The 27,052-nt window shown below is 48.2% G+C and overlaps 1 protein-coding gene and 1 non-coding gene across 2 annotated transcripts in view; one reads left to right on the forward strand and one right to left on the reverse strand.

Annotated features, from left to right (window-relative positions):
* ATP10A (ATPase phospholipid transporting 10A (putative)) overlaps nt 1–23,944 on the reverse strand; it is a 181,441-nt gene extending 157,497 nt beyond the window's left edge. The window contains 1 exon segment of the mRNA XM_005890679.3: nt 23,344–23,944. Within this exon segment, the coding sequence (XP_005890741.2) occupies nt 23,344–23,789 (446 nt within the window). The 5' untranslated portion in view covers nt 23,790–23,944.
* LOC138984553 (U6 spliceosomal RNA) lies at nt 4,710–4,821 on the forward strand. Its single transcript, XR_011461835.1, has one exon. It is a non-coding gene; the product is annotated as a U6 spliceosomal RNA (small nuclear RNA).
* Nucleotides 23,945–27,052: the final 3,108 nt, after the last annotated feature.

The raw sequence follows: 27,052 nt of genomic DNA on the forward strand, positions 1-27,052 counted from the left end.
AGTCGCTCAGTCATGTCCGAGTCTTGGTGACCCCATGGACTGCAGCACGGCAGGCCTCTCTGTCCCTCATCATCTCCCAAAGTTTGCTTAAGTTCATGTCCATTGCATCGGTGATGCCATCCAACCGTCTCATCCTCTGATGCCCTCTTGTTCTGCCCTCAATCTTTCCCAGCATGAGAGACTTTTCCAATGAGTCAGCTGTTCTCATCAGATGACCAAAATACTGGAGTTTCACCTTCAGCATCAGCCCTTCCAATGAGTATTCAAGGTGGATTTCCCTTAAGATTGACTGGTTTCATCTCTTTGCTGTCCAAGAAACTCTCAGGAGTCTTTTCCATCACCATAGTTCAAAGGCATCAATTCCTCAGTGCTCCACTTGCTTTATGATCCAGCTCTCACAGCTGTTTGTGACACTGGGAAGACTATAGTCTTGACTATATAGACCTTTGTCAACAGAGCAATGTCTCTGCTTTTCAGCACACTGTCTAGGTTTGTCATAGCTTTCCTGTCAAGAAGCAAACGTCTTCTAATTTCATGGCTGCAGTCACCATCCATGGTGATTTTAGAGTCCAAGAAGAGGAAATCTGTCACTACTTCCACCTTCTCCCCCTCTATCTGCCATGAAGTAATGGGACCAGATGCAATGATCTTAGTTTCTTTTTTTAACATTTAGTTTTAAGCTGGCTCTTTCACTCTCCTCCTTCACCCTCATCAAGAGGCTCTTTAGTTATTCTTCTCTTTCTGCCATTATAGTGGTATCATCCACATATCTGAGGTTGTTGATGGTTTTCCTGCCTATATTGATTCCAGCCTATAACTTATTCAGCCTGGCACTTCTCATGATGTGCTCAGCATGTAGATTAAACAAACAGGTGATGGCAGTCAGCCCTGTGGTACTCCTTTCTCAATCTTGAACCAATCAGTTGTTCTGTGTTCCATCAGGGTTCTAACTGTTGCTTCTTAACCCACATACATGTTTCTCAGGAGACAGTTAAGGCAGTCTGTTATTCCTATCTCTTTAAGAGCTTTCCACAGTTTATTATTACACAGTCAAAAGCTTTGACATAGTCAGTGAAACAGAGGTAGATGTTTTTCTGGAATTCCCTAGCTTTCTCTATGATCCAGCAAATATTGAATTTGATCTCTAGTTCCTCTTCCTTTTCTAAATCCAGCTTGGACATCTGGAATTTCTTGGTTTGCATAATGCTGAACCCTAGCATGCAACATTTTAAGCATAACCTTACTAGCACGGTAGATGAGTACAACTGTCTGATGGTTAGCATATTCTTTAGTACTACCCTTCTTAGGAACTGGGATGAGGATTGACTTCATCCCATTTGGTAGTATATTCCTTAGTATTTTCTACATAGGTAATTACATTTTCTGCAAATTAAGTTTTCTTATTTCTTTCCAACCTGTATGCATTTTGCTTCTTGAATCTTATTGCAGCGTCAAGAACTTCTAGTACTGTATCAAGTAAAAGTGTTGAAGCAGACATTCTTGTCCTCATTCTTTGGAGGGGAGGCATCAGTATTTCACTGTGGGTATGATGCTAACTCTGGGATTTTTGATGTGGGATAAGGGAGTGGAAGGCACATATGTGGGATAAGGGAGTGGAAGGACCTTGCTGAGTTGATTCCCACTGGTGCAGGTGAGTAGCCTGGCTCTCCTTATACGACTAGGTAAAGAACAGGGCATCCCAAGCTATGCCAACGCTGCTCCTGTAGGCACCTTGAGTGCCTTTGCGTGCCTTGTATAGGATGGGGCTCACCTAGGTGTCCACTGGGCTTACCTTTGGGCAAACAGAGACTTTTTCACTTTGTCTATACTTGTTGGCAGTTCTGGTTACAGGAATCTCCCTGCCCAGGCTGAAGTACATGGCCAATAAACGGGAGACCTGGAGAATTCACTGAGAATTCACATTCTTCAAGCTCTTAGGTCCCCAGCCAGTCTGCCTTCTTTCAGCTTCTAGTGTTCTTTGACTGTTGTCTGTTGAATTATCTCCAGGATTTGGTTGCAGGAGATGAGTTAGGAAAAGTGAATCCACACCATCTTGTTCTGGAACCAGAAGTCTCTGTTTTTCAATTTTTTTTTTCATAATTAATGAACAGTGAGAAACTAAAACATCAATTTAGTTGTGTTTTTAGGATATTTCTATAAGAAATACATCATTTTCATATTGTAATGAACAGAATTTACATATCTATATATATAATTGTCAATAGTCTTTAAGGCCTCAGACACAAACGTCATCTCTGATTTTATAAGGTCTCTTTTACAGCTAAAGTCTAACTCTATTATCAAGTAGTTTTATTTAACTCTTAAAATTGCCTTTCTCTACCATCCAGAATTTCAAAATCTAGTGCTCTAAACAGCTGCAGGAGGTGCCAGTTTAAAGTTGGAGTGGAGGTACAAAGTAAAACTGTGCAAACTCTTGTTCACACACCCCGCTCCACACTCACGCCAGAGAGCAGGTGTGAACCCGAGGGGCAGAAGGCCCGCCCCCACCCACATCAGCCCTCAGTGTGGCCCAGGCGTCCGAGTCATTCCTCACCACCCACACCCACATCAGCACATGCAGAGGAGTCCAGTGGGCCACGCCTTTGCAGACGTCTATTTCAACAGAAAACTGGCAACAGAAGGAAACTCTCTTCCAAGTGAGCAGACAGAAATGCAATTAAATGGCAGGGAAGGGAATACCTTCTCTAAGAAGCTGATGAACTATGCCGCTACATAAACTGATGTTCCCAACTCAGTGCCCAGATGTGGTGCAGAAAAGAGATGCTCCTTTCTATCCCAGGGGGTCAGGGGGGATATGTGTAACATTTGCATCCCCTATGACAAAAATACACGCAAGCGTGCACCTGTGCACACACACATGTGCATGCACATCAGCTCTTTTAGGCAGCTGTGAATGAAGACAGCTTCCTAAAGCCCTGACCCCACAGGTCCCCATCTACTCAGATTTCATGCTGGCATCCAGAGTAGAAAAGGCCCTTCGAGGATGTTCAAGAAGAACCCATCCCCTAAACAAAGATAGGTGCTGGGCCCCCCACATGACACTCCCAGGTCTGAGCTCTCAGAGTCAGCCACGTCAAGGCCACAGCTCCTACCATAGACTCACGAATTCCAGAAGCGATTTCTGGATGCCTTTTCTAGTTGATACCAGAAACTCTAAACTCACAAGCACTCAAGGGACACTATCAGAAATGGCTGGAGTCTCCTTTTCATTTATCTCCTCCCTCCTTGGGCCTTAAAGCACGGTTTTGAAGTATTTGTCTAAAATAACAATATAACTCCCTCTGCCAAACTATGATATAGCCCACCACATTAGAAACGTGTTCAAGACAAATCAAGTGAGGGTGACACCTGACTTTACTACCACTCAAATAAAATGAAGGCACTAAGATGTGAGAGACAAATGACACAGAGCACACAGGGGTCAAAAACACCTTTGTCGTACACACTGACAGCATGTTTACTATTTCCCATCGGTCGCATGTCATAACATTACAATTTGAATGCTTTCAAATATGGAGAGAATTTTCCGTTCTGTGAAAATGACCTTGAGATAAAAAAAAAACCTCAGTTTCTCTGTACATCCCACCTCTAGCCAGCTGGACCCTCTACAAAAAGGAGGATTAATAAACTCCAACTTCAAGTTAAATTATGATAGAACTTTTAGGGTCTAAACTGGGGGTCCTGATAAGGGTAATGAAGCTTAAGATATATTTTTCTACCCATCCACATCCCTAATATGTTTGTTTTTATGACGTCCTATTTTCAAAGGTATATATTAATTTCTTAGGTAATCAAAAAGGAAAATAAGCTGTTCACTTTTTAAAAAACACTTATGTTTCTAAAAACTTTGGAGAGGTAGGTAAAGTGAGAAGTTACTTATTAGTAAAAGAAGGTTAAAAGCAGCCTCTTTCAGGGGGGCTTCACAATCACGCAGTGAGTTTGCCCGCACAGCCCACCCGTCCGCTCACCACGCCCTCTACGCCCTGGACTCTTATTGAGGGCGGGGGTCCCTATCCAGGCCTGACAGCCCGCAGGGCGACACGTGAGGACAGGGCAGGCACGCGGGCCCCGCTCCTGCAGCGAAGCCACCAGCGCTGTGGACCTGCAGCCTCCTCCTCTGGGGACGGGCTCATCCCATCTGTAAAACGAGACACGGAACTGCGCAGGGATGGTGTGATGGCCTCGCGGACACAGGTCAATCTCAGCCCCTCCCTGTCTTCAGCGAGATTCCAGGTCCACTGGGCTCTCCCCGCCTTCCTCCAGGCACCAGTCACCACAAAGCCTCTGATCTGACCAAAAGGGACACAGTCCAGAACAAGGGCCCCTTCAAAGGCGCAAAAGTGACCCAGGAGAAAGCCCCAATGCAGGGAGATGGGGGACCTCCATGTGATGGAGTGGGACTCAGCGAGCAAGACATTGGCCGGTGATTCTCAGGAGCTGTAAGACACCCGGTTTCTGACCTCAGGGAATCATTGTGAACAGGTAGGGAGACTGAACACCAGCAGAGAGAAGCGCAGTGAGACAGGTGACAAAGGTGGCTAGGCCCTCTCAAGCCTGTGAAGTCAGCAGGCCCTTCTCCCGCTGACGGCAGACGGCACCCCGCGGAGCGGCGACAGTGACCCACGCTGCGGCCAGCCCTCAGCTGTGCCGGGCAGCAGGCAGAGCCCTCTGCAGCAGAGAGGGGTCTCGAGCTCAAAGATAAAAGGCAGGCACATATACTAAAACTGGGATGACCAGAGGAGATCAGCATGGCCCCTGCACAAGGATAACATGCAAATCTGTGAAGCATTCCATTTCTTTTAATTAAAAAAAAAAAAAAAAAAAGATAAAGGGTATGATGATATCCGGGCGACAGAAGCAAGAGGAAACACTGGACCCAGGACAAGCTGACAGCAGCACCCCAAGCCTGCAGGTGCGCTGTGGGCAGACAAGTGTGCTGTGGACACGTGGGCCAGGCTCCTGGAGACCCGGCTGTTGGAGCACCACCTGAAGGTCAGGGGCTGAAGCAGTCTCCTTAGCTCACGGGAGCACACAAAAGCTAACGATGGGAAAAAGGCCTGCAGCTCATGCTACCCTGACTGCATCACCCTGGATACGTGAAAACAGCCGCGGGAAACTGGGGCATCCAAACGAAATCCATGCAAAGTGCCCCCATGAAAGTCAAGCATGAGATGCTCAAGCACATCCTTATACAGCCATATTTACAAGCAGTATTACTCACAAAAACCTAAAGGGAGAAGCAACCCAACCAGCTGAATGAAAGAACACCGTGGGGTCTACACATAGCCCCTCAATATCACTCAGCCTCAGAAAGCAAGGGTGTTCTGATACGTGCTACAATAAGGATGAATCTGGAAGACATTACGCTAAAGTGAAATAAGCCAGACACAAAAGGACAAACACTGTATGATTTCAGTCATGAGAGGTCAAAGAGACCGAAAGTAGACTGGTGGCTTACCAGGGCTGCAGGAGGCAGGAATGAGTTATTGTTTAATGAGGAGAATTTCAGTTTGGGAAGACGAAAAAATTCTGCAGGTAGTAATGATGGTTGCACAACAATGTGAATGCGATCAATGCCACTGAACTGTACACTTAAAAATGGTTAAAACGATAAATGTATGTATTTCATCACAATAAAAGTGCTTTTTAAAGGTAAAGCACAGAAAAGAGAACACTGGAGGGCAGGTGGCTGGTGCCCGAGCAGCATGGCTCAGACGGCCCAGTGTCACCTGGCAAGCCGTCTGCGCCCCAGGAAGTGGACACGGCCAGACACCCAGCATCTCGTGGGCCACAACCACCACAGACCCCACAGCATTCGCGGGTGGACTGTCCTTCTGTGGGGCCTGAGGCTCTCTGAAGCTCCCTCAATGGCCCTCGATAAATGTGAGAAATCCCAAGAATGAACTGGACTGTGCATCTGAACGCATGTGATACGCTCAAGTGAACTAAGACAGACAGGAGGCCACGTGAGCAAGCTCCAGGCAGTGCTCATGCACAAAAGCACACTGTCACTGGGGGCAGAGAACACCTCAGTTTCTACTGTAATTGCTCTTTACCTCACTACTATATATCCATTCATTTATGTATCCATGCGTTGCATTGCCTGTCTGTGATTTATACATTAATAAGTCTACCTTCGGTACACACAGACAAATGTTTGCTATTTATAAGGGTGTGAGATCAAAAATGTTTGCAGATTACTGCTCAAATGAACCAGTTACACTAAAAAGAATGTCCATTACGACATTTAAACTTTTCTAAAAAAGCATACATGCTCTTGGTCATTAACCTTTGGCAAATTCTGGGTCCTGGCATGTGTCAGGATAACTTCCTGGTTTCCGACACTTTCTCAAAAACCTGAAATAACTAAACAGCTGAAGGCTGATCCATACCCTACACAAGATGAAAGCGGCCCTGGACACTCATATAGGGTAACACGTTGCCAGCACACAGCCGGTGGCCCTTGGTAGCATCACCTGGGGTCCAGGCCATCTGTCCCACCCCCGAGTTGTACCCCCTTCGAGCCGAGACCTCCCCCTCTGGGCTACCATTTCCTCAGAGTGTCATTGAAGAATTTACCAGTACTGCACTGCCAGGGCTGGCTGGCAACTTCCCACACAAATTCATAAAAACCCTGAAAAGTATACAGTGCTAGAGACATGGATAATGTCTTATCACTAAATATCTCAACTGAAAAAATAAATAAGTAAACACGTATTTTCCATTCTACCATGTCTTCATGCTGCACTCAGCAAATGTGGAATTCTCAGATATTCTCAGTGATTCATATGGCTACAGATGTTTTTACCTGAAACTAGATAAATCAACAGCAAGACACAAAAGGCTGTGGTTTAAGAATCTGGTATTTGCCAGATCCTCCGGTCCACAGGAATGCATTCATTTCCTGTGGCTCCTGTAACAAATCACCAGGACTCCGTGGCCTGAATCAACACCAAAGAGTTATCTTACAGTTCTAGAGGTCAGGAGTCTGACCTGGGTCTCACAGGGACAAAACCAAAGTCCTGGGAGGGCGGGGACAAAATCAAAGTCTTGGGAGGGCTGTGCTCCAGCGGGAGGGCGAGGCAGGCATAGTGCCTTTGCGTTTCCAGCCCCCAGAGGCTACCTACCTCAAGCCGCGGCTCCCCACTCCATCGTCAAAGCGAACAGCAGCAAGTCGGGTCCTTCAAACACTGCACCTCCCTGCCCTCTCCTTCTACAGTACCTTTAAGGACTGGTGATGAGACTAAGGGCTCACCCTAATAATTGGAAAGACTCTCCACATCCTAAGGTCAGCCAATTAGCAACCTTAATTACATCTGCAACCCACCTTCATTCTCTTGCTGCATGTAGCCTAGATTCTGGGGATCAGGATGTATGCATCTCTAAGGGGCTGTTTTTCTACCCACAGGCGTTTATTGTGAAGATACTCGGGTATCCTGAGGAGTCGTCCACTCGTCAGATCAGAGATGCTGAGGCCCTGTCACCGCGGCACTGCACGGACAGTGAGACCTGGCTGCTGCCCAACCTGCCCCAAGAGCAGGGCAGAGCACGTGCAGGGAGGCAGGGCACAAAGCAGGGGCCCCTGCTGCACGGGCGAAGAGCAGCAGGGGGGAGTGCTCCCCAGGCCCTGCAGAAAAGGGGTGGGGTGGGGAGAGGGCTGGGGTCGGGGCTACAAGTGCGGGCCGGTGGCCTCCGCACAGGGGCCAGCGCTGCAGCTCAGCACACTGCTGCACAGAATGCTGGGATTCACCAAGAGGTTCCAAGAGGCGAGACCACGAGAGAGGCGGGGACCGAGCAGGAGTAAGTATTTCAGGAGGAGAAGTCAAGCGCACATGACAAGGAAGTTAAAGGGGGCCAGAGACAGTGGCTGCAGGGAGACAGGCTTTAAGGCAGGGTCACTGTTATTCAGGTGTGGAGGCCAGTGGACCGGGAGACACTGCCAGTGAAAAAGGACTTTATCTCTCACAGTTCCCAAGAGTAGGAGCCGTGGGGAAAGCACCGGGGAAGTCAAGAGGCAGAGGAGCGAGAGGGAAACACGGGCAAGAGCCTTCACTGTGGTTTCCGTGGGAAGGGCAGAGCCAGGCAGGGTAACCAGGCTCGGGAACAACATCACTGGCTCTGGGACGTAGGTCCCCAGCCGTCTGCTACCAGGCTGGTGGCCCTGAGCATGGCAGCCTGATAACTCCTTTGGTGGTCCAGTGGCTAAGAATCCACCTTGCAATCCACCTTGCAAGGGATGAGGGTTTGATGCCTTGTCAGGAAACTAAAATTCCAAACGCCGTGGAGCAGCTAAAGCCACATGCCGTGATCAGAGCATCAGTGCACCGCCAGGAAAGGTCCCAGAAGAGGCAACAGAGACCCTGTGGGCCAGGGTCAAATAAATCAACAGTTTTTCTTAAAAAGGGCGTGTAGGGCGTGGGCTCTGGATTGTTACTTTGCATACGAAAGACACACTCACAGGCCAGTCTCTCGCTCTAGGAACTGGCTGGTCCAGAGGAGTCACCGCCCTTAGAGGATGCAAAGCCCCAGGTCAAGGCTTCTGCATACGGTCAATAAAAAGACAAGGATAGCATGGTCCCAAAGAAGGGATGTCACCGCCTGCAGTGACTGGGATCAGAGCCAAGAACAACAGACTCGGGGCGCCCCCCTGCCCACAGCACTGTGCAAGAGCTCCCGCAAAGGCACAGAGGAATCGATGAGACAGAGGGGACAGTCAGGCCGGAAGCAGGGCGCCCCGGGGAGTGCACACAGAAGCAGAGGACCATCCTGCGGCAGAGCCTGGGCTCGGCTGGGGTGAAGGGCCAGAGCACGGGCAAGGGGTGGCCTGCAGAGACGGCGACACAGCAGCCAGACCAACGGAGTGAGCCAGACTGCCCACCCCATTTGCAGCAACAGTTTTTCTTTCTTAAAAAAAAAAACACTGTAAGTGGAAAATGTTACTATGCCAGGGAATGGTCTCACATATCTGATCTGACTAAAATGTATCACAGCAAAATATAGACAGAAAATAAAAGAATGATAACTGCAGTACGAAAGGTGAAGGCCCAGGTAATCACCAATTAGTCGTGAGAAGCAAGACATATCTACTAAACTACCATGCCGTTTAATACAATACTCTTTCAGAAAGTAGACACATGCCATGGGCACCCTGAGGCTGTTAAATGAAGAGAGAACAAACCGCTTGGATGCGTTTACAGATGGCTTCTTTGCTCAGAAAGACAAAAGCTGAGAGCATCCCAAAAGGACACTGCCTCCTTCCAGGCTCACTCTCCGCCTGCTCTGTCTCTGTGCCTCAGATTCACTCCGAGCTTTCTGAGTAACAGGTTTCCTGAGTGACCGGGCCTGAAGACAACCAGGTCAGAGAGACTGGATGGATTCTGTGACTGAAATGAAAATGACTTCCCACTTGGCTGAGGGCGAAGGGCGAGGCCTGTCTGCGTGTTTGCTCGAAGAACAGCGGGACTGGGAAGGGGCCACGCCCTCTGCACACCCGGGACACCCTGTTCTGGCCGCTCACTGTCTGGATGGGACCCTGCCTCTGGGCACCACCTGAAGGAGGCTGGCAGGACAGAAAGGCTGGGCAGCTCAGGACGGACCCATGGGCCCATGCCGTGCCCCATCTCCATCTGCAGCTGACCAATGCCACCAAGAGTCCCAAGGTCCCATCTGACAAAGGAGAGAACTTGGAACCCAAACTAAACTCTCCTGAACTTGCTTTTCTTTAGCTGTCAAAGAGGCACACAAAAACACAGGGTGGGACAGAAAAGGCCTGAAAAGTGCCTGCGGACAGCTGGAGCTTCCTCCCATTTCATTAAGCTCTCATGTACTGGAGTCCATTAGGGACAGAAGTTGCCATCAGAAAAGCACTGATAAGGCAAAGAAGAAACACAGGCAGGGAGGTGGGGCAGTAGTGTGCTCAGGGACCCAGTGGGCTTTGGAAGGGGCAGACTTTGAAGACTCAGCCCACCTTCCTGTCTTAGAACACCCTGGTGCCTTTCAAGGAAAGTCAGTTTCTGAAACAGGGAAACCTAATGCAGAAGAAAAATCAAGGCAGATCCTGAGCTAACTGGATGTTCCTATCCTTCTAAGCTCTGGGATGTCAGAAAGGGTCATAAAGTCTCTTCTTCCTGCAAGCATGTCACTGGAGAAAGCCACACTGGCTGCTCAAGACTTGTTTTCCTTTTGAAAACCAAGGACCTACTGTAATTGTTGCTGTTTTGCCTTTTATTTAAGGGTTGATAAGCAAAAATGAGAAATTCAAAGACATCACCAAATAGGTCAACAAATTTAATTCATTTGATGTCTTTTAAAAAAGGGTTTGTTACTACATCCAATGGACTTATACACTGCCTTTGAATTATTAATCTAAACAAATAATGCCTTAACATCACAGTGTCCCTATAGGGCTTCTTCAATGAACTGCATTTCTAAGAAGATATCTGAGCCACCAGGAGCATCCCAAAATTACCAGGAGTCCATGAAGTTAGCAATAGGAGTCCGCAAGCTACTTTCAGTATTTGAATATGCTTTCAAAAACCGGTCCATTTACTGAGGATAAAATGACACAGACTAAATGATGAAGGTGTTTGTTTTGACTAAAAGTATATCTACTTCAGTGTAAAATATCATTAAGGAAAAATTTTTAAAGAATGTATACATATACATGAAACTGAATACAACATGGTAAATCAACTATACTTCAATTAAAAACAAAAAAGAAAATTTTAACCAAAAGATCTTAGCGACAATGATCATCAGTAGCAGTTGTAACAACTGTAACACTGAAAGAGAAAGTCGCTCAGTCCTGTCCGACTCTTTGCGACCCCATGGACTATACAGTCCATGCAATTCTCCAGGCCAGAATACTGGAGTAGGCAGCCTTTCCCTTCTCCAGGGGATCTTCCCAACCCAGAGATCGAACCCAGGTCTCCCACGTTGCAGGCGGATTCTTCACCACTGACCTACCTGGGAAGCCCCAACTGTAATGCTGCTGCTGCTGCTAAGGCGCTTCAGTTGTGTCCGACTCTGTGTGACCCCATAGATGGCAGCCCACCAGGCTCCGCCGTCCCTGGGATTCTCCAGGCAAGAATACTGGAGTGGGTTGCCATTTCCTTCTCCAATGCGTGAAAGTGAAAAGTGAAAGTGAAGTCACTCAGTCGTGTCCGACTAGTCACAACCCCATGGACTGCAGCCTACCAGGCACCTCCACAGCTAACCATGTCAAACCCTGGCCCGCCTGTCCGGCCTTGGCTCTGCCTTTTTGTGCAGTGTCTCACTTACTCCCCACCGCAGACCAGCAGCCACTGTCCACCCTCTTGTTTAAAGCAGGAGACTGGGCCAGAGAGAGATGCACCTGCCCAGCATTTTACTGCTAGCGAGGGAATCACCTCATTAAGGGTGCTTCAGTTGCCTCTGATTGAATTTAAATGGGCAAAGGAATTCATTACTACCTAATGAAAATAGTTTGCTGGGCAAAGTATTTCAACATACATTATCCCCAGTGGAAGAATAACCAGAGGGTATATTGGGGGGCAACGTGTACTAACTGTGCCCTGGGAAAATCCAAAATAAGTAAACATAGAAAGCCAAGCCAAGTGTATTCTAAAAAACCAAAGACCAAAATAGCTTCTCCATTTTCCTGTAAAGTCTCAGTGCACTATATATAGCAAGGTAAGTCTTGAGCAAATCAGGACTTTGGGCTCCCTCCTTATGGAAATTCAGCAAGAAGCTGGACCACCCCACTGTGAAGGGAGGGACTCTGGCAGACACACAGGTCCCCTGAATCTTCCCAAGTCAAGGAATCCGGAAATGTGAATAGGTTTTGTCTTTAAAATGTCCCCCAGGGCTTCCCTGGTAGTCAGTGGTTAAAGAACCCACCTGCCAATGCAGGAGACACAGGTTCGATCCCTGATTCAGGAAAATCGTACAATCACAGAGCAACTAAGCACCACAACTACCGAGCCTGTGCTCTAAAACCTAGGAGCCACAACTGCTGAAGCCCACATGCCTTACAGCCTGCGCCCTACACCAAAGAGAAGCCACTGCAGTAAGAAGCCCACACACTACAACTAACAAGTAGCCCTGGATCTCCACAACTGGAGAAAGGCCGTGAAAGCAATGAAGACCCAGAAGAGCCAAAAGTAAAATAAATAAAGAAAATTATTTTAAAAAATGTCTTCCAAAAGTGCTTTTCAATGAGGGCCTGACTGGTCTTGAGGACAGGGTGGTTCTTAACAGTGTTGACTATCCAGAGGCAAAGGCATCACATACCATATTCCACCCTGGCCCAGGAACACCAAGTCCTAGGAAGACTGGCAGTCAATGTGATAATGGAATATTTGCAAATACATCCCACAAATGAGACACCCAACTCCTTCCAGAAAGGATGAAAACTGCAGAATCAGATCAGATCAGTCGCTCAGTTGTGTCCGACTCTTTGCAACCCCATGAATCGCAGCACACCAGGCCTCCCTGTCCATCACCAACCCCCGGAGTTCACCCAGACTCAACTCCATCGAGTCAGTGATGCCATCCAGCCATCTCATCCTCTGTCGTCCCCTTCTCCTCCTGCCCCCAATCCCTCCCAGCATCAGAGTCTTTTCCAATGAGTCAACTCTTCACATGAAGTGGCCAAAGTACTGGAGTTTCAGCTTTAGCATCATTCCTTCCAAAGAAATCCAAGGGCTGATCTCCTTCAGAATGGACTGGTTGGATCTCCTTGCAGTCCAAGGGACTCTCAAGAGTCTTCTCCAACACCACAGTTCAAAAGCATCAATTCTTTGGTGCTCAGCCTTCTTCACAGTCCAACTCTCACATCCATACATGACCACAGGAAAAACCATAGCCTTGACTAGACGAACCTTTGTTGGCAAAGTAATGTCTCTGCTTTTGAATATGCTATCTAGGTTGGTCATAACTTTCCTTCCAAGGAGTAAGCAGAATAGATAATCACAAAAATGAAAGACCATCAGATGAGGATCCAGCTAGGCCACAGCACAACAAAACAGAACAGACATATTGGGCATCTAAAGCCACTCAGTTCAGCTCAGTCGTTCAGTCATGTCTGACTCTTTGTGACCCCATGGACTACAGCACACCATGCCTCCCTGTCCATCACCAACTCCTGGAACTTACTCAAACTCATATCCACTAAGTGATGCCATCCAACCATCTCATCCTCTGTTGTCCCCTTCCCCTTCCACCCTCAATCATTCCCAGCATCAGGGTCTCTTCAAATGAGTCAGTTCTTCGCATCCAGTGGCCAAAGTATTGGAGTTTCAGCTTCAGCATCAGTCCTTCCAATGAATATTCAGGAATGATTTCCTTTAGGATGGACTGGTTGGATCACCTTGCTGTCCAGGGGACTCTCAAGAGTCTTCTCCAACACCACAGTTCAAAAGCATTAATTCTTCGGTGATCAGCTTTCTTTATAGTTCAGCTCTCACATCCATAATGAAAGCTATCAAAGAATTGTATTAAAAATAATAAGACCACTAATCAAATTTTAAAATGGAGAAAAAAATACATGAATAGACATTTTCTCAAAGATATACAAATAGCGATAGATTTATGAAAAGCTGCTTGACATCACTAATCATCAGGGAAATGCAAATCAAAACCACTATGAGATTATCACCTCACACCTGTTAGAATGGCTATTATCAAAAAAGACAAAGAGTGATAACAAATGGTGAGGATGAAGACAAAAAGGAAACTTTGCACAATGTGGTTGGAGTGTAAATTGGTGCAGCCACTGTGGAAAACAGTATGGAGGTTCCTCAAAATATTAAAGATAGAATTACCACATGAGCTAACAATTCCACTTCGGGTAATATTAACAAAGGAAATGAAAACACTATGTCAAAGAAACTTCTGCACCCTTATGCTCATACCCTTACCTTGATGCTTTTGAACTGTGGTGCTGTAGAAGACTCTTGTGAGTCCCTTGGACTGCAAGGAGACCAAACCTGTCAATCCTAAAAGAAATCAACCCTAAACATTCATTGGAAGGATTGATGCTTAAGGTGAAGCTGACTCATTGGAAAAGACCATGATGCTGAGAAAGACTGAAAGCAGGAGAAAAAGGGGATGACAGAGGAGGAGGGATAGTTGGATGGCACCACCAACTCAATGGATATGAGTTTGAGCAAACTCTGGGAGATGGTGAAGGACAGTGAAACCTGGGGTGCTGCAGGTCATGAAGTTGCAAAGAGTAGGACATGATTGAGCGACTCAACAACAACAACAACAACAAATGTTCACAGCAGCATTATTTACAGTTGCCAAAATATGAAAATAACCTATGTCCACTGACCAATGAATGAACAAACAAGAAGTGGTACATATACACAATGGAATACTACTCAGTCATAAAAATATGAAATCCTGCCATTTGCAATAACAAAAATGGACCATAAGGGTATTATGCTATATGAAATGTCAGACAAAGAAATACAAACACTATATGAACTCACATGTGGAATCTGAAAAAAAAAAAAAAATCTCATAGTAAGAGAAATCAGATTAGTGGTTACCAGAGGTGTGGGTCGGGGAAATGGATTAAGGTGATCAAAGTTTCCAGTTATGAGAAAAATAAGTACTGGGAATATAGTGCTAACATGATGACTACAGTTAGCACTGCTGTAAGGCATATTTGAAAGCTGCTCAGAGAGTAAATTCTAAGAGTTCTCAACACAGGAAAAAAAAAACTCTTTTTTACTTTTTTTTTGTATCTATATGAGATGATGGATGCAGTCACAAAGAGTCGGACACAGCTGAGCGACTAAAATGAAGTGAACTAGGATGATGGATACTAACTAAACTTATTATGGTAATTATTTCACAATATATGTAAATCAAATTATGCTATACACCTTAAACTTACACAGTGCTGTATTTAAATTATATCTCAATTTATAACAAGTTCTCTTTGGATGGAGAAGTGTGGTTTAAGACTGAGCTTGTAGACAGAATAAGAAAGAACTACAATCCTGCAGACTCCAGAACAAATACCACAATCAGAGATAGTTAAACAAAACGAAAAGGCGAATGATTATGTTCCAAATGAAGAAACCAGATAAAACTCCCCCCCAAAAAAACTAATAAAGTGGAGCCAGGAAATCTTCCAGAAAAAGAATTCAGAATAATGATAGTGAAAATGATCCAGGATCTCAGAAAAAGAATGGAGAAGATTTAAGAAATGTTTGCCAAAGACCTGGAAGAACTAAAGAACAGAGATGAGCAATACACTAAAGGAATCAATAACAGATTTACTGAGGCAGAAGAATGTATAAATGACCTGGAGGACAGAATGGTGGAAATCGCTGCCACAGAACAGAATATAGAAAAAAGAATGGAAAGAAATGAAAACAGCCTGAGAGACCTCTGGACAACATTAAAAGCACAACATTCACATTATAGGGGTCCCAGAAGGAGGAGAGAGAGAGAAAGGACCTGAGAAAATATTTGAAGAGATAATAGCTGAAAACTTCCCAAACATGGGAAAAGAAATAGTCAACCAAGTCCAGGAAGCACAGAGAGTCCCAGGCAGGATAAACTCAAGGAGGAACACACCAAGACACATAATAATCAAACCGACAAAAATTAAAGACAAAGATAAAATATTAAAAGCAGCAAGGGAAAAAAGACAAATAACATACAAGGGAACTCCCATCAGGCTATCAGCTCATTTCTCAACAGAAAACCCTACAAGCCAGAGTTTCTCAACAGAAACTCTACAAGCCAGAAGGGAATATTTAAAGTGATGAAAGGGAAGAAACTACAACCAAGAATACTCTACCCAGCAAGACTCTCATTCAGATTTGATGGAGAAATCAAAGCTTTCCCGACTAGCAGAAGTTAAGAGAATTCAGTACCACCAAACCAGCTTTACAACAAATGCTAAAGGAACTTCGCTAGGCAGGAAGCACAAGGGAAGGAAAAGACCTGCAGAAAATAAACCCCAAACAACTAAGTAAATGGTAATAGCATCACATATATCAATAATTACTTTAAAATGGATTAAGTGCATCAACCAAAAAACACAGACTGGCTGGGTGGATGAAAACATGTGTGTGTGTGCACTTCCACTTACCACATCACTCTGCTTGACTCCTCCTCCAAATTGTATGTAATTATTTTATATTGTTAAGTTAATCATATTCCCATTATGGCTTGCAATTGTTTTTTTTTTTTTTTCCTTTATTTTATACCTGTGGCAGATTCATTTTGATATGGCTTGCAATTGTAATTATCTTCTCCTTTTTGTCTGGCTATTGATTGTGAACACTGATAAATATCTTTTACTATTGTGATTATGTAACTATTACTCACGTAATACCATTTTATCATGATTGGTCAACAGAAAAATAATAGAACTGCATACCATCAAAACTAGGATCTAATAGAAAAACCTGTAATCCCTTTTTAAAATCCAGATGCATATCAGAATTATCTTGAAGTTTTTTGAAAAATACAAATGCTCAAGTATTGCTTTTTTCTCGAGTCCAGATGTTTCCAGTGAGCAGTCATGCTTAAAAACTAGATTATATGATGATCTTCTACTTTGATCTAGCTTGTTTCACTTTTTATATTTCATATTCAGTGCTCTTATTCATTTAGTTCACGTTCTCTGATTTCTCCATCTCTTTTTTTTTTTGATGTTCTTTCTCAAGACTTTATCAAGTGTAGTAGAACAGCTTTTATATACATATATATAAATGTGTATAATATATATATTTTACAAAACGTATGGATTTTTGTCTAACTAAAAAAATTATTACATTTTGATTCCATTTGTTTGACTTAGTATGAATAGAATGCTAGATTTCTAATTAAAAATAGATATGAAAGAAGCAACAAAAGGTTTACCATATAGCATAGAGAACTAAAGTCAATATTTTGATGGAAAATAATTTCAAAAAATAACATATACATTTGTATAACTAAATTACCTTATTGTGCACCCAAAACATTGTAAGTCAACTATACTTCAGTAAAAATATATTTTTATTTTTCATATATAAACATTTTATTTTTTATTTTTTTATTATAAAAAAATAAATATATTTTTAAACTTAATTTAATAGCTTTGTGCTGATGTTAATTTTTTAGTTTTGACCACTGTAACACAGCTAAGTAAAACATTAAAATGAGAGGAATGTTGGTTAAGGATATACTGCTTTTGCAACTTGTCTATAAAGTCTAATAAAAGTATTTCAAAATAAAAAGTTTATAAACGTTTTAGAAAGCCAATTAGTTCCCAATGGAAGATGTGAGTGATCCAAATCAAACATCTCTCTCTATGAGCTGTGCCACTGGGAAACCAGATAGTAGATGAAAGGAAGTATCTTTTTATGAAAGTATTATGAATAATATTTAATAAATGAAAGAATTAGGCCCACCATCATTTCATAACCTCCAGCAAATTAATGGAGGTAGTCAATGATCACCATGGCTGCTGACATCACAAAAAGACGGACCAAGGAACTCTGTGTCCCTTATGAGGGAAGTGCACCACCGCTAGGTGCAGTTTCGATCGCTCCTCCTCGAAAATCAAAACTGATGAAACTCTGATGAAGCATCAAGACCCACCTACCCCCTCACAAGAATACCGTGGAAAGGAGTGTGTTACCTGATCCACAGAAATCAGCAATATTCAAGCAATGGGAAGCCCTCCAGGATAAATAACGCAGGTTGCAAGGGGAAGAAGAGAGAGAGAAGGGAATTACAAGGGAATTACAAGTAAAGGAGATCTCAGAGACAGATCAGCCAATAGCAATGAGACCTGATTCAAACATACAAATTGAATAAAGAAATACGGCATTTATGAGACAAGTGGAAATGTGAACACTGGTTTGGTATTTAATAATATTAAGGAATTAAAACTAATTCTTTAGGTGTGATAGTTTTGGTTTTTTTTTAAAGTTGTAGCTTTTCTAAAAATAAATGCTGAAATATTACAGAAGAAATGTTCTGAAGTCTGGAATGTGCTTCAATTTAAAGGGGAAGGGAGTGAGCGGGATACAGATAAACAGTGCTGTCATGAGGTGCTAACTATTAAACTAGGTGATGGAGACACAAAGGTTCCTTATCTATGTACTGCTCTATATCTGTGTGAATAGAATGCAAATGGAAATCAATACCAAAAAAAATTGGGGAAGTCACCAATATGTGGAAATTAAAACACTCCTAAATAAAATAGGTCAAAGAAGAAACCATCGGGAAAATTAGAAAATACTTTGAGATGAACTAAATTTTAAAGTCTTTTTTCCTTTTTAAATGAAGCATACTGCTCTTGGGGGTGGAGATGGCAAGTACAAGAAAACAATGAACTGAGAGTCACAGCAGGATGAGTCTGGACTCAGGCTATGGCTCTGCCATCTCCCAGCAGGCAGCCCTAAGGCGGCTATCAAGCCCTGAAGCTCAGTTTCCTCACCTGTGAAGTGAAGGTGTGAAAACAGGACCATCAGGTTACAGGGGAACCGCTCAGTAAAGCACTTGGCTCACGTTAACAAGTATAAAAAGGACCTTCCCTTGAACAAGACTATCCCCGGAGGGCAAACAAGTTTCTAGGGAAAGAGCGGTTCTGTTTCTATAATTGGACCACATTTATGAAAAAAAGTATCAAAAGAAAAATTATTTCCAAAACCACAAGAATGGCAATGTCCAAATATTCCTCAAGAGTCCCCCCACCTAGCACACCAGCCAGATGTCCCTGCGGCAAGAAGACATGTTGTTCCGGTGCACCCCTGTCCCCCGGGGCCTTGTACTGGTATCCCTGCTTCTTCAGATATTTTCTTCCAAATAAGACAAAGGTGCTGTGCTTCCCAGGGGCAAAACATTTCTGCTGCTGGTGAGGAAGACGCTGGACTCTCCAGGAAAGGCGGGAAAGGAAGTTCGAGGCAAGATAAATGGACAGAAACAATGGGGAAACTCTGTCGGGTCCCTTTCAGGATCTTCTGACAAAAGAAGCCGTGGAGCCCAGGGTAAGCAGGCTGAACAGGTGCCCCTGATGAGCTGGGAAAGCCAAGTGAGAGTCAAAGGAAAGGGATGGACACCAGTTAAATTCCAAGAGAAGCATGAGGGCATGCCCTGACTGTTTTCCCAAAAGATGACGGCAGACACCAAAGGGCCAGAGCCCCAGAAGCTCAAAACCTTCAGGGAAAAGTCACCACGGGCTAATTTCAGGCAGAAATGCTGCTGCTGCCGTCATCCTGGAGGCAGACACCGAAAGGTGCCCAGGTTTGAGTCATCACAAAGCAGAGAGGAGCAAAAGGGAAAATGTTACCCAAGAACGTAGGCAGGGCTGGGCGGAAGGTGGGGGCCACAGGACAAGGTGCCGGCTCCTCCAGGTCCACAGGATCAGGGGCATGAGGGGTGTGTGGACATGGGCCAGGACCCACTGACATGCTAGAAACGGGGTGCAGGTGAGGCAGGGGCTTGTGCAGAGTTTGGGCCAGGCAGGGCCTCGTCCGCCCGGAACCCCGTCTCAGCCTGCGCCCTGATGAGGCTCACTGGGTTCCAGCGGCAGGGGCAAGGTTTGCTCCCTTTAACCGGCAACCTCGTCGCTCAGGCTGAACAGGCGGGTAAGCGCTGGAACCCTGGGCTTCCACTCATCCTCTCTCTCTGGCAAATGCCCTCTCAGGAACATTTCTTCTCCAGTGTCCCCCGACCCCTCCTCTGATCACAGGCTCTGCCTTCCCTCCACGAGAACCCCCCACATCTCCCCGGCCCCTCCTCTGATCACAGGTTCTGCCTTCCCTCCACGAGAACCCCCCAACATACCCCCAGCCCCTCCTCTGATCACAGGCTTTGCCTTCCCTCCACGAGAACTGCCCACATCCCAACCCCTCCGCCGGCCCCTCCTCTGATCACAGGCTCTGCCTTCCCTCCACAAGAACTCCCTACATCCCCCCAGCCCCTCCTCTGATCCCAGGCTCTGCCTTCCCTCCACAAGAACCCCCCACATCCCCCCGGCCCCTCCTTTGATCACAGGCTCTGCCTTCCCTCCACGAGAACCCCCGCCCTCCTCCTGGCTGGCTCTTGGCCCCATCCCTGCCTCCCACCCCCCCATCAGCCCCACCAGCCTTGTGCCCCGTGGTCACTTGCTGCCCCTTCCCCAGCCCTGGGGGCATCAGGCCTGTCCCCGCGGGAGGCTCACTCAGGCCTGCAGGCTAAAGCGCAGTCCAAGCCCTACAGCAGGAGAAACCTGAGGCCACGTCCGGAGCGAATGGGGATGGGACTGTCACCTCCTTCTTTCCACCTGTGCCCAGAAGGAGATGGCTTTGCCAGCCAGCCGTCACCCTCACAGGAAGGCCTGTGTGACCAAAAATGACTTCAGTGCCTGCCCCATCCCACGCCGCCTGGCCTTCCCAGGGCCGAGGCCACAGGGAAGACCAGAGCTCCAAGCACCAGCCTCTGTGTTCTCGTCCCGCTGCTGCGGCTCAGGAGAGTTTTCCCAAACACAGCCTGAGATCCAGATGACGCCATGGGCTCAGGCCAAGGAGACAGAGGACCTCTGCGCAAGTCTGTGTGTGTAAACCCAGGCATGCTGTGGCCACCAGTTCTCCCACCTCCAGGGGCTCAGCAGCTCAGGGTCAGGGAGTGGTAGGGCAGGACCCAGGAACCTGCACTTCCAGCAAGCCTGACGCGGGGTTCCCACAGAGAAGGCACCCAAGGGCTCCATAATGGGGACGTGTGTGTGTGTTCTCAGTCAATTCTGACTCTCTGCGAGCCTTTGGACTGTAGCCCGCCAGGCTCCTCTGTCCATGGGATTATCCAGGCAAGAATACTGGAGTGGGTTCCCATTCCCTTCTCCAGAGCATCTTCCCAATCAGGGGACTGAGCCTGCATCTCCTGCATAGCAGGTATTTTCTTTACCACTGAGCCATCAAAGAAGACCCTGACATGGGGACACACCACATAAATAATGGTACAAATAACTAATTCACTGCACACTGCAGTCAGGACACATGGAGCATCCCAGGGAAGCCGCCGTCCAGAGACAGTGGCAGGCCTCCCCAACTCAAGTCTGCTCTTGCTGCATGGACACCGTTTACAGAAGGCCCACTCCATGTCCACCAAAGCAATGACATGACACAGGACAGATCCCAGCTGCGCACCGCATAGGATCACTGTCCCTGTGGGTACCAAAGACCCTGAGCAAACTCCGGCCTGACGGTGGGGAGGACGGGGAGGCTCAGACATACAATGACTCACAGCCCAGGACTGAAAACAGCCATCCCAGACTTTGGGGCCTGAAGGAGTTTCTCCCGCAGACGGCCTCCTCTCTGCGCACAGCTGACACCATCTCACACCCAGAGAACCTCCCCAGGAAGAAGGCCCATTCTCTCCCCAGAAAGCATTCAAGGAATTTAACTTGGGAGCTGGGAGGCGCTGGGGCCTGAAAGCACCATTGTCCCGGAGGCCTCCCCACTACCCCCACCAAAGACCATACTCAGCTTTTGAGAACCCAGGTCAGGAAAAGAAAACATTGGACAGGCGGGTCCATGGGGAAGGGGAAGGGTTCAGAATTCCAGAAAGCCTTTTGAGGTCACGGAGACCAGAGATCGCTCTGGGATTCCACTAGGAGGGGAATGAGGGAGGTCATGGGCATGTTGGGGGTGACGGTAGTTATAAGGGTCAGTTGACTTTGTCAGCTGAAAATAAACGGTTTCCTGAGGCCTAAGTATTTCTGGCTACAGGAGTAGCAGCTGAGGAAGAACAGGAAGTGGTACGCATGTAAAGACAGAACCTGGGGCCCCACCAGGTCTCGTGGAGTATACTGAAGTACACAGAGCACACAACAGGCTGGAATGGAGGGCCTCTGGGTTAGGGTGCCCCCTCCCTCCTCAGATGCAGGGGGAACAGGAGCCAGGAAATCCCACGGCCCTGCCCATCGCATCACGCTTGCTGACTTGCCAACGGGCACCCCTGACAGCAAGCAGGCAGCATCACTCAAACGTGGGCCGTGACAGAAACATCACCTCTGTGCTCATTAAATACTCAGACCTCCAGGCCCAGACCCAGAAGAGTCAGTCAGATGTGTTTGGATGGAGCCTGAGAATTGTTGGTTTGTTCAGTTTTTTAATTCCCACTGTTAAATTGTTATTTTTAATAAGCTTCTCAGGCGATCCTTATATAACTTTAAAAAACATAAGCACCAGAATACTGTAAAAGCTATGAAGTTGGGAAGACCTGGGTCAAACTTTAGTAGTACTACATAGAAATGTGTGGAAGTTACTTAACTTCTCTGAACCCCTGTTCACTCATTTGTAAAACAAGGGTAATTTGTAAAACAACAATCAATGTTGCCAGGAGGGTCAGAGTTACTCAAAGGCATTCTTCGAAGCTAACCTAAGAGGCAGGAATAACCGGGAGAGTACAAGGGGCTTCCTGGAGGCTGACCAAGCCTAACTGCCTTCACCTCCGAGGTCCCAACCAGTCGGGACACCAAGGCTCGAGCAAAGGAGCAGCAGGGAAACAGTGGCTCAGCTCTGGACAGGGAGCAAGGTCATCTGCCTTCCAGAAGGGTGTGGCCGTGAGGTGGACTCTAACACCAGACACAGCTCCGAGATGGGTCTTCGGCCAAGGGGCTCTCAGGGTTTGGGAGTGTAGGGAGAGAAGAGACTGCAGCGTCCCAGACGGGTCTCTCCTGAGGGTCCAAAACTTTAGGGAGGAGCAGGGAGAGAGAAGGAGCAGGAACCCAGAGAAGTACACTCCCTGGGACTAACTGCGCACAAGGCTCGAAAAAGTCCTCAAGGTCTCAGTCTTTCCATCTGGAAACGGGTTAATATTTTAAAACTATGCAGTTAGCTCCGCGGGATGGCACCCGGCTGGGTGACCGGCTCCCAGCTCACAAAGGGAATGGACCCCGCTGCCCTTTTATCTGATGTGTGCCTGGTATGTCAGAACTTGGTGGCAGTTTCACTCTGTTGTCCCGACAGGAGATGTTACCTGAGACCGAGCTTTACATTCCTGTGTAGGTTGCTTAAGTCGTTCAACACTCTGGCCCTCGGAGCCTGGACAAGATTGGGGCTGGGACTTGAAGCTGGGGCGCCAGGGAATTTCTCTCCTTTTTACTAAGAAAGCAGGAGCCGCGGGATGCCAGCCCTGTGATAGCTAGGCTCAGACGCGACGTCTGAGGGACACTCAGGGACTGCGGACCCCCACGCCCGGACCTCTGCGAGGGCTTCCAGGTCTCAGCGCCCCGGGCCGCAGGGTCCCCGCGTGGGCCGCAGCCCCCTGAGGCTCGACCCTCCGCCCGCCCGGAGTAAGGCGGCCGTCCGCGGTCTCCCGCCCCGCGCCGCGCGCTCGGCTCACCTGCTGAAGACGAGGCATCCCAGGTGGTTGATCTCGTGGTCGGAGCGGTGGCGGCTGTAGTCCTCCCACAGGTCCTTGAAGGCCGTGACCGCCAGGATGAAGAGCACGGGAGCCAGCGCCAGGCCGGGCTGGAAGGCGTTCACCGCGGGCACGAAGTTGAGCAGCGCGATGAACACGAAGTACACGTTGGCCAGACGGTGGAACTGCTCGAACAGGTTCTTGGGCAGGAAAGACAGCAGAGTGTACTTGGTGGTCTTGAGCCTGTTGTCCGCCAGGTGCTGGGCGCCCCCGCGCAGCCGGCGCCGCGGCGCCCCCTTGCCCGCCGGCTCCTCGGCGCCCGGCGGCGGCTGCAGGTTGGAGCACACGGTGCGCATCCGGCCCTCCCGGCGCCGCCGCCGTCCCGGGGGCCCGGGCTCCTCGGCCGCCGCCGCCGGCTCCCGCTCCATGGCCGCGTGTCGCCGCGCCCGGCTGCTCCGTCGCTCGCACCCGCCCGCGCCAGCCTCCTAGGTGATCATCGCCGGCGGCCCGGGCGCGGCGGCGCGGGCTCCCCGCCTGCGGGACGCACGAGAGCTCGGTCAGCGGCCGCCCCGCCCCGCCCCGCCCCGCCCGCCGCCCGGGCCCCGAGCCTTCGCGCCCGCCTCGGCCTTTCCGCTCGGACACTCCCGGCCCCGCCCCACGCCCAGCCTGGGACCCCGCGGAGAGCGGGAAACCAAAAGCCGAGGCCAAGGTGGAAACTTCGGAGCGGCTTAGTTTCGTTTCCCGGAAGCATCAGTGCGGGCCCCGGACTCGGCAAGCGCACCCGCCCCTGGAGGAGACTGGAGACGGCATGGTGTGGGAGGCACCGCGGCCCCCTGGGAATGGGTCTGTGGGACCCGGCTGGCAACCGCCTCCTGGAACCAGGTAGAATCACAAGGCACATGGGCCAGAGCATACCGATGCTCCGAGTTTTAAAGCTCATTTACTGAGGACATCTGTCCCCGGGACCCCGAGAGGATTCTTCTTAGCCTGGACAATTCGGTACCCTGCCCTTTTACACTAACCTCTTGGGTGAACTAGACTGAACTTCCATGACCATCGCTGCCGTTCCTTATTTCCCTAAATAGGATTTTTTTTTCCCCTTAATTGAAGGGAGGAATATTTCGCTGAGCAAAGGGAGGCTGGTTTGCTCTATTTCAGTCTTTCTTCCTTTCTGGTAAACCGTGAGGGCGAAAATACACCTTTTGTGCTCTGGCTCTCAAGTGGCCTCTCTGACCCAGACGCTGACGGAGCATTGGTTGCTGGGAAGGGAGGGCCCAGGAGGCTGTGGCTGGAGTGGCAGCTGGCGCAGAGGGCGCCCTGCAGGACCCCGGGGGTCAGCGAGGGCCGCCCGGGGCGGGCCGCGCCAGAAGGTCAGGGCGTCCCAAGCGGGCAAGCCCGCAGGTCAACGATGGCCATGACTCTCTTGTCTTCCCCTTTAAAAGTCCAAGTGTGAGAACCAGGGATGTCTTTCCTGGCAGACCATGGCTGGGAATTCGGGTGAGATTGTCAGGGGAAGCACACTGATTGAAACCGCCACCCTGGCCAGGCACCATGGTAACTATTTGCATGAGTTGTTTTACCACAGGAGGTCCTGGTAAGGAACAGGGAACTAATAAGCCTCCACCAACCAGAAGAGTTTGGGAAAGGTCAAAAGGTGACACCACGTGTCTGACCACCTCCCAGAATCCTTCTCTCTGGCATCCATCTTAGCTGAACAAAGCATGCACCACCAGGAAGGACTCTGAGTCAGAATGATTGGCTGAAGACAACCCAGAAACTAATCCCATCACCATAAAACCTGAGACTGCGAGCCATGTGACAGAGTTCTCCTGGGTTCCCTTACCCTTCTGCTCTCCACCCTTTCCCAGTAAAATCTCTTGCTTTGTCAGTAGGTGTGTCTCCTCCGACAATTCATTTCCGAGTGTTAGACAAGAGCCCAGTTTCAGGCCCTGGAAAGGGGTCCCCTTTCCCACAATAAGACGAGCACGTTTGGGTGCTGCCTGTCTGGACTAAGGGAACTGTTCGCCTCCTCCTCCTCCTGCAAGTCAGCGCCTCATATCTCTCCCTGCGCTGGAGCACTCTGTCATCTCCGAGGGGACCAACTCAGCAGCCTGGCCCAGCCTGGGTTCCTCCCTTGGGTGCCTGCTGACAAGTCACTTTCTTGGCTTTGTGTAAATCACTTACCTCTTCCCTATGCCCCTCTCTCTGGATGGTCCTCACCTCTGTACCCTGGCCTACACCCCATCCAGCCAGGCCAGGGGCCACACCTCTACAGGGAACCTTGGCATGGAGCACAGTATTTACTAGAATCCAGCTTGAGGGAGGTAGAGTGACAGGTACTAAGAAAGTCTGTGTCACAGATCAAGGCTCTTCCCTCCCCCCAATTCCTGGGAGTACCCGGTAGATGTGTAGAGGCCCAGATTAGAGAAAGGTTTGACTGAAGTACCTGCATTTTCCGAGAAAGAAATCAGATCTCAGAGTGGGCCAGTGGCATCTCAAATTGAATATTAGCAGCCCACCAAGAACCACAGCTTCTGGGGTCTCCACATTTTCCCTCATCCCCTGGCTTCCCAAGGTCCTAGAGCCTGCTGGCCCTCTTTACTTCCCAGCCCTCCCGGGGCCTGAGAGCGGGTCTCCCTGCTTTCCACTCTCCAAGCTACAGTTAGTCCCCAGGGGGCCAAAGCAGTTACTTGACCTCCTTGACTACTTCGCTTTATTTCCTTACCCGGGAGCTTACAGAGTCAAAGGCTGGCTCCTCAGGCAGAGGTTCCTTGAGGCCTTTAGGGGAACTGGCACCAACTTGCTGATTTGACTCTGCCCTGCCCTCGTCCCCACCAGGCCCAAGGGAGAGGTCTCCTTACCCTCCTCAGAACAGGCCTTCTTCATCCCCATCTACATTCTACTCTAAGGTTCCAAGATTCTGTGAGTCACACTGCTCCAAAGGCCTGGAACCTCTCCCCACCTCTCTTCATCAATCCCATTTCAGTATTTCCACTAAGGCCTAGCTCATGTGGTCTCCTGGAAGATTTCCACACTGTGTGACCCATTGAACCTCATGGAATTACTTCTGTTCTGACATGTATGCAGTGGTATGTAAGCCTCTCATAGATGGCTCTGCAGGGGTTATGGGCTCAGATATCTTCTGTCAGCTGAACTCTCAGACTCAGCTTCCTAGGCCAGGACGAGGCTTGGATGGACTCCTGGGATGGCCATCTGGACCCCAAGCTCTGAGGCCCTACTGTTGGCCCCTGGAAAATGTCTTTCATTGTCCTCACTCAGCAAATACTTGTTCATCACCTTGTGTGTGCCTGGCATTGTTCTAGGCACTGAGGCCACAGGGGAGAATTGTCTCATGAATCTAACATTCTAGTAGAAGAGGCAGTGTGATACTGTGATGGTACCACGGATGGCATCACCAATGCAACAGACATGAACTTGGGAAAACTTGCGGAGATGGTGAGGAACGGAGAGGCCTGGCCTGCTACAACAACAAGACACCATTTGGCTTTGTCTCCATTTCTGGCACAGAGTTTCTAAATCCCTTTGGATTTCCTTATTGATAAGAGCTATAAATGTGTCTTGATATCCATAACAAGCCCCTTTCAACCACACCTGGGTTGATGTTACTTAAGTGACTTTTGGAAAGCCCCTGAGGATGGAGGCTGGTTGCCAGGGAACCATCTGCAGGATT

This window comes from Bos mutus, chromosome 21, assembly GCF_027580195.1.
Source record: "Bos mutus isolate GX-2022 chromosome 21, NWIPB_WYAK_1.1, whole genome shotgun sequence".
NCBI lineage: Eukaryota > Metazoa > Chordata > Mammalia > Artiodactyla > Bovidae > Bos > Bos mutus.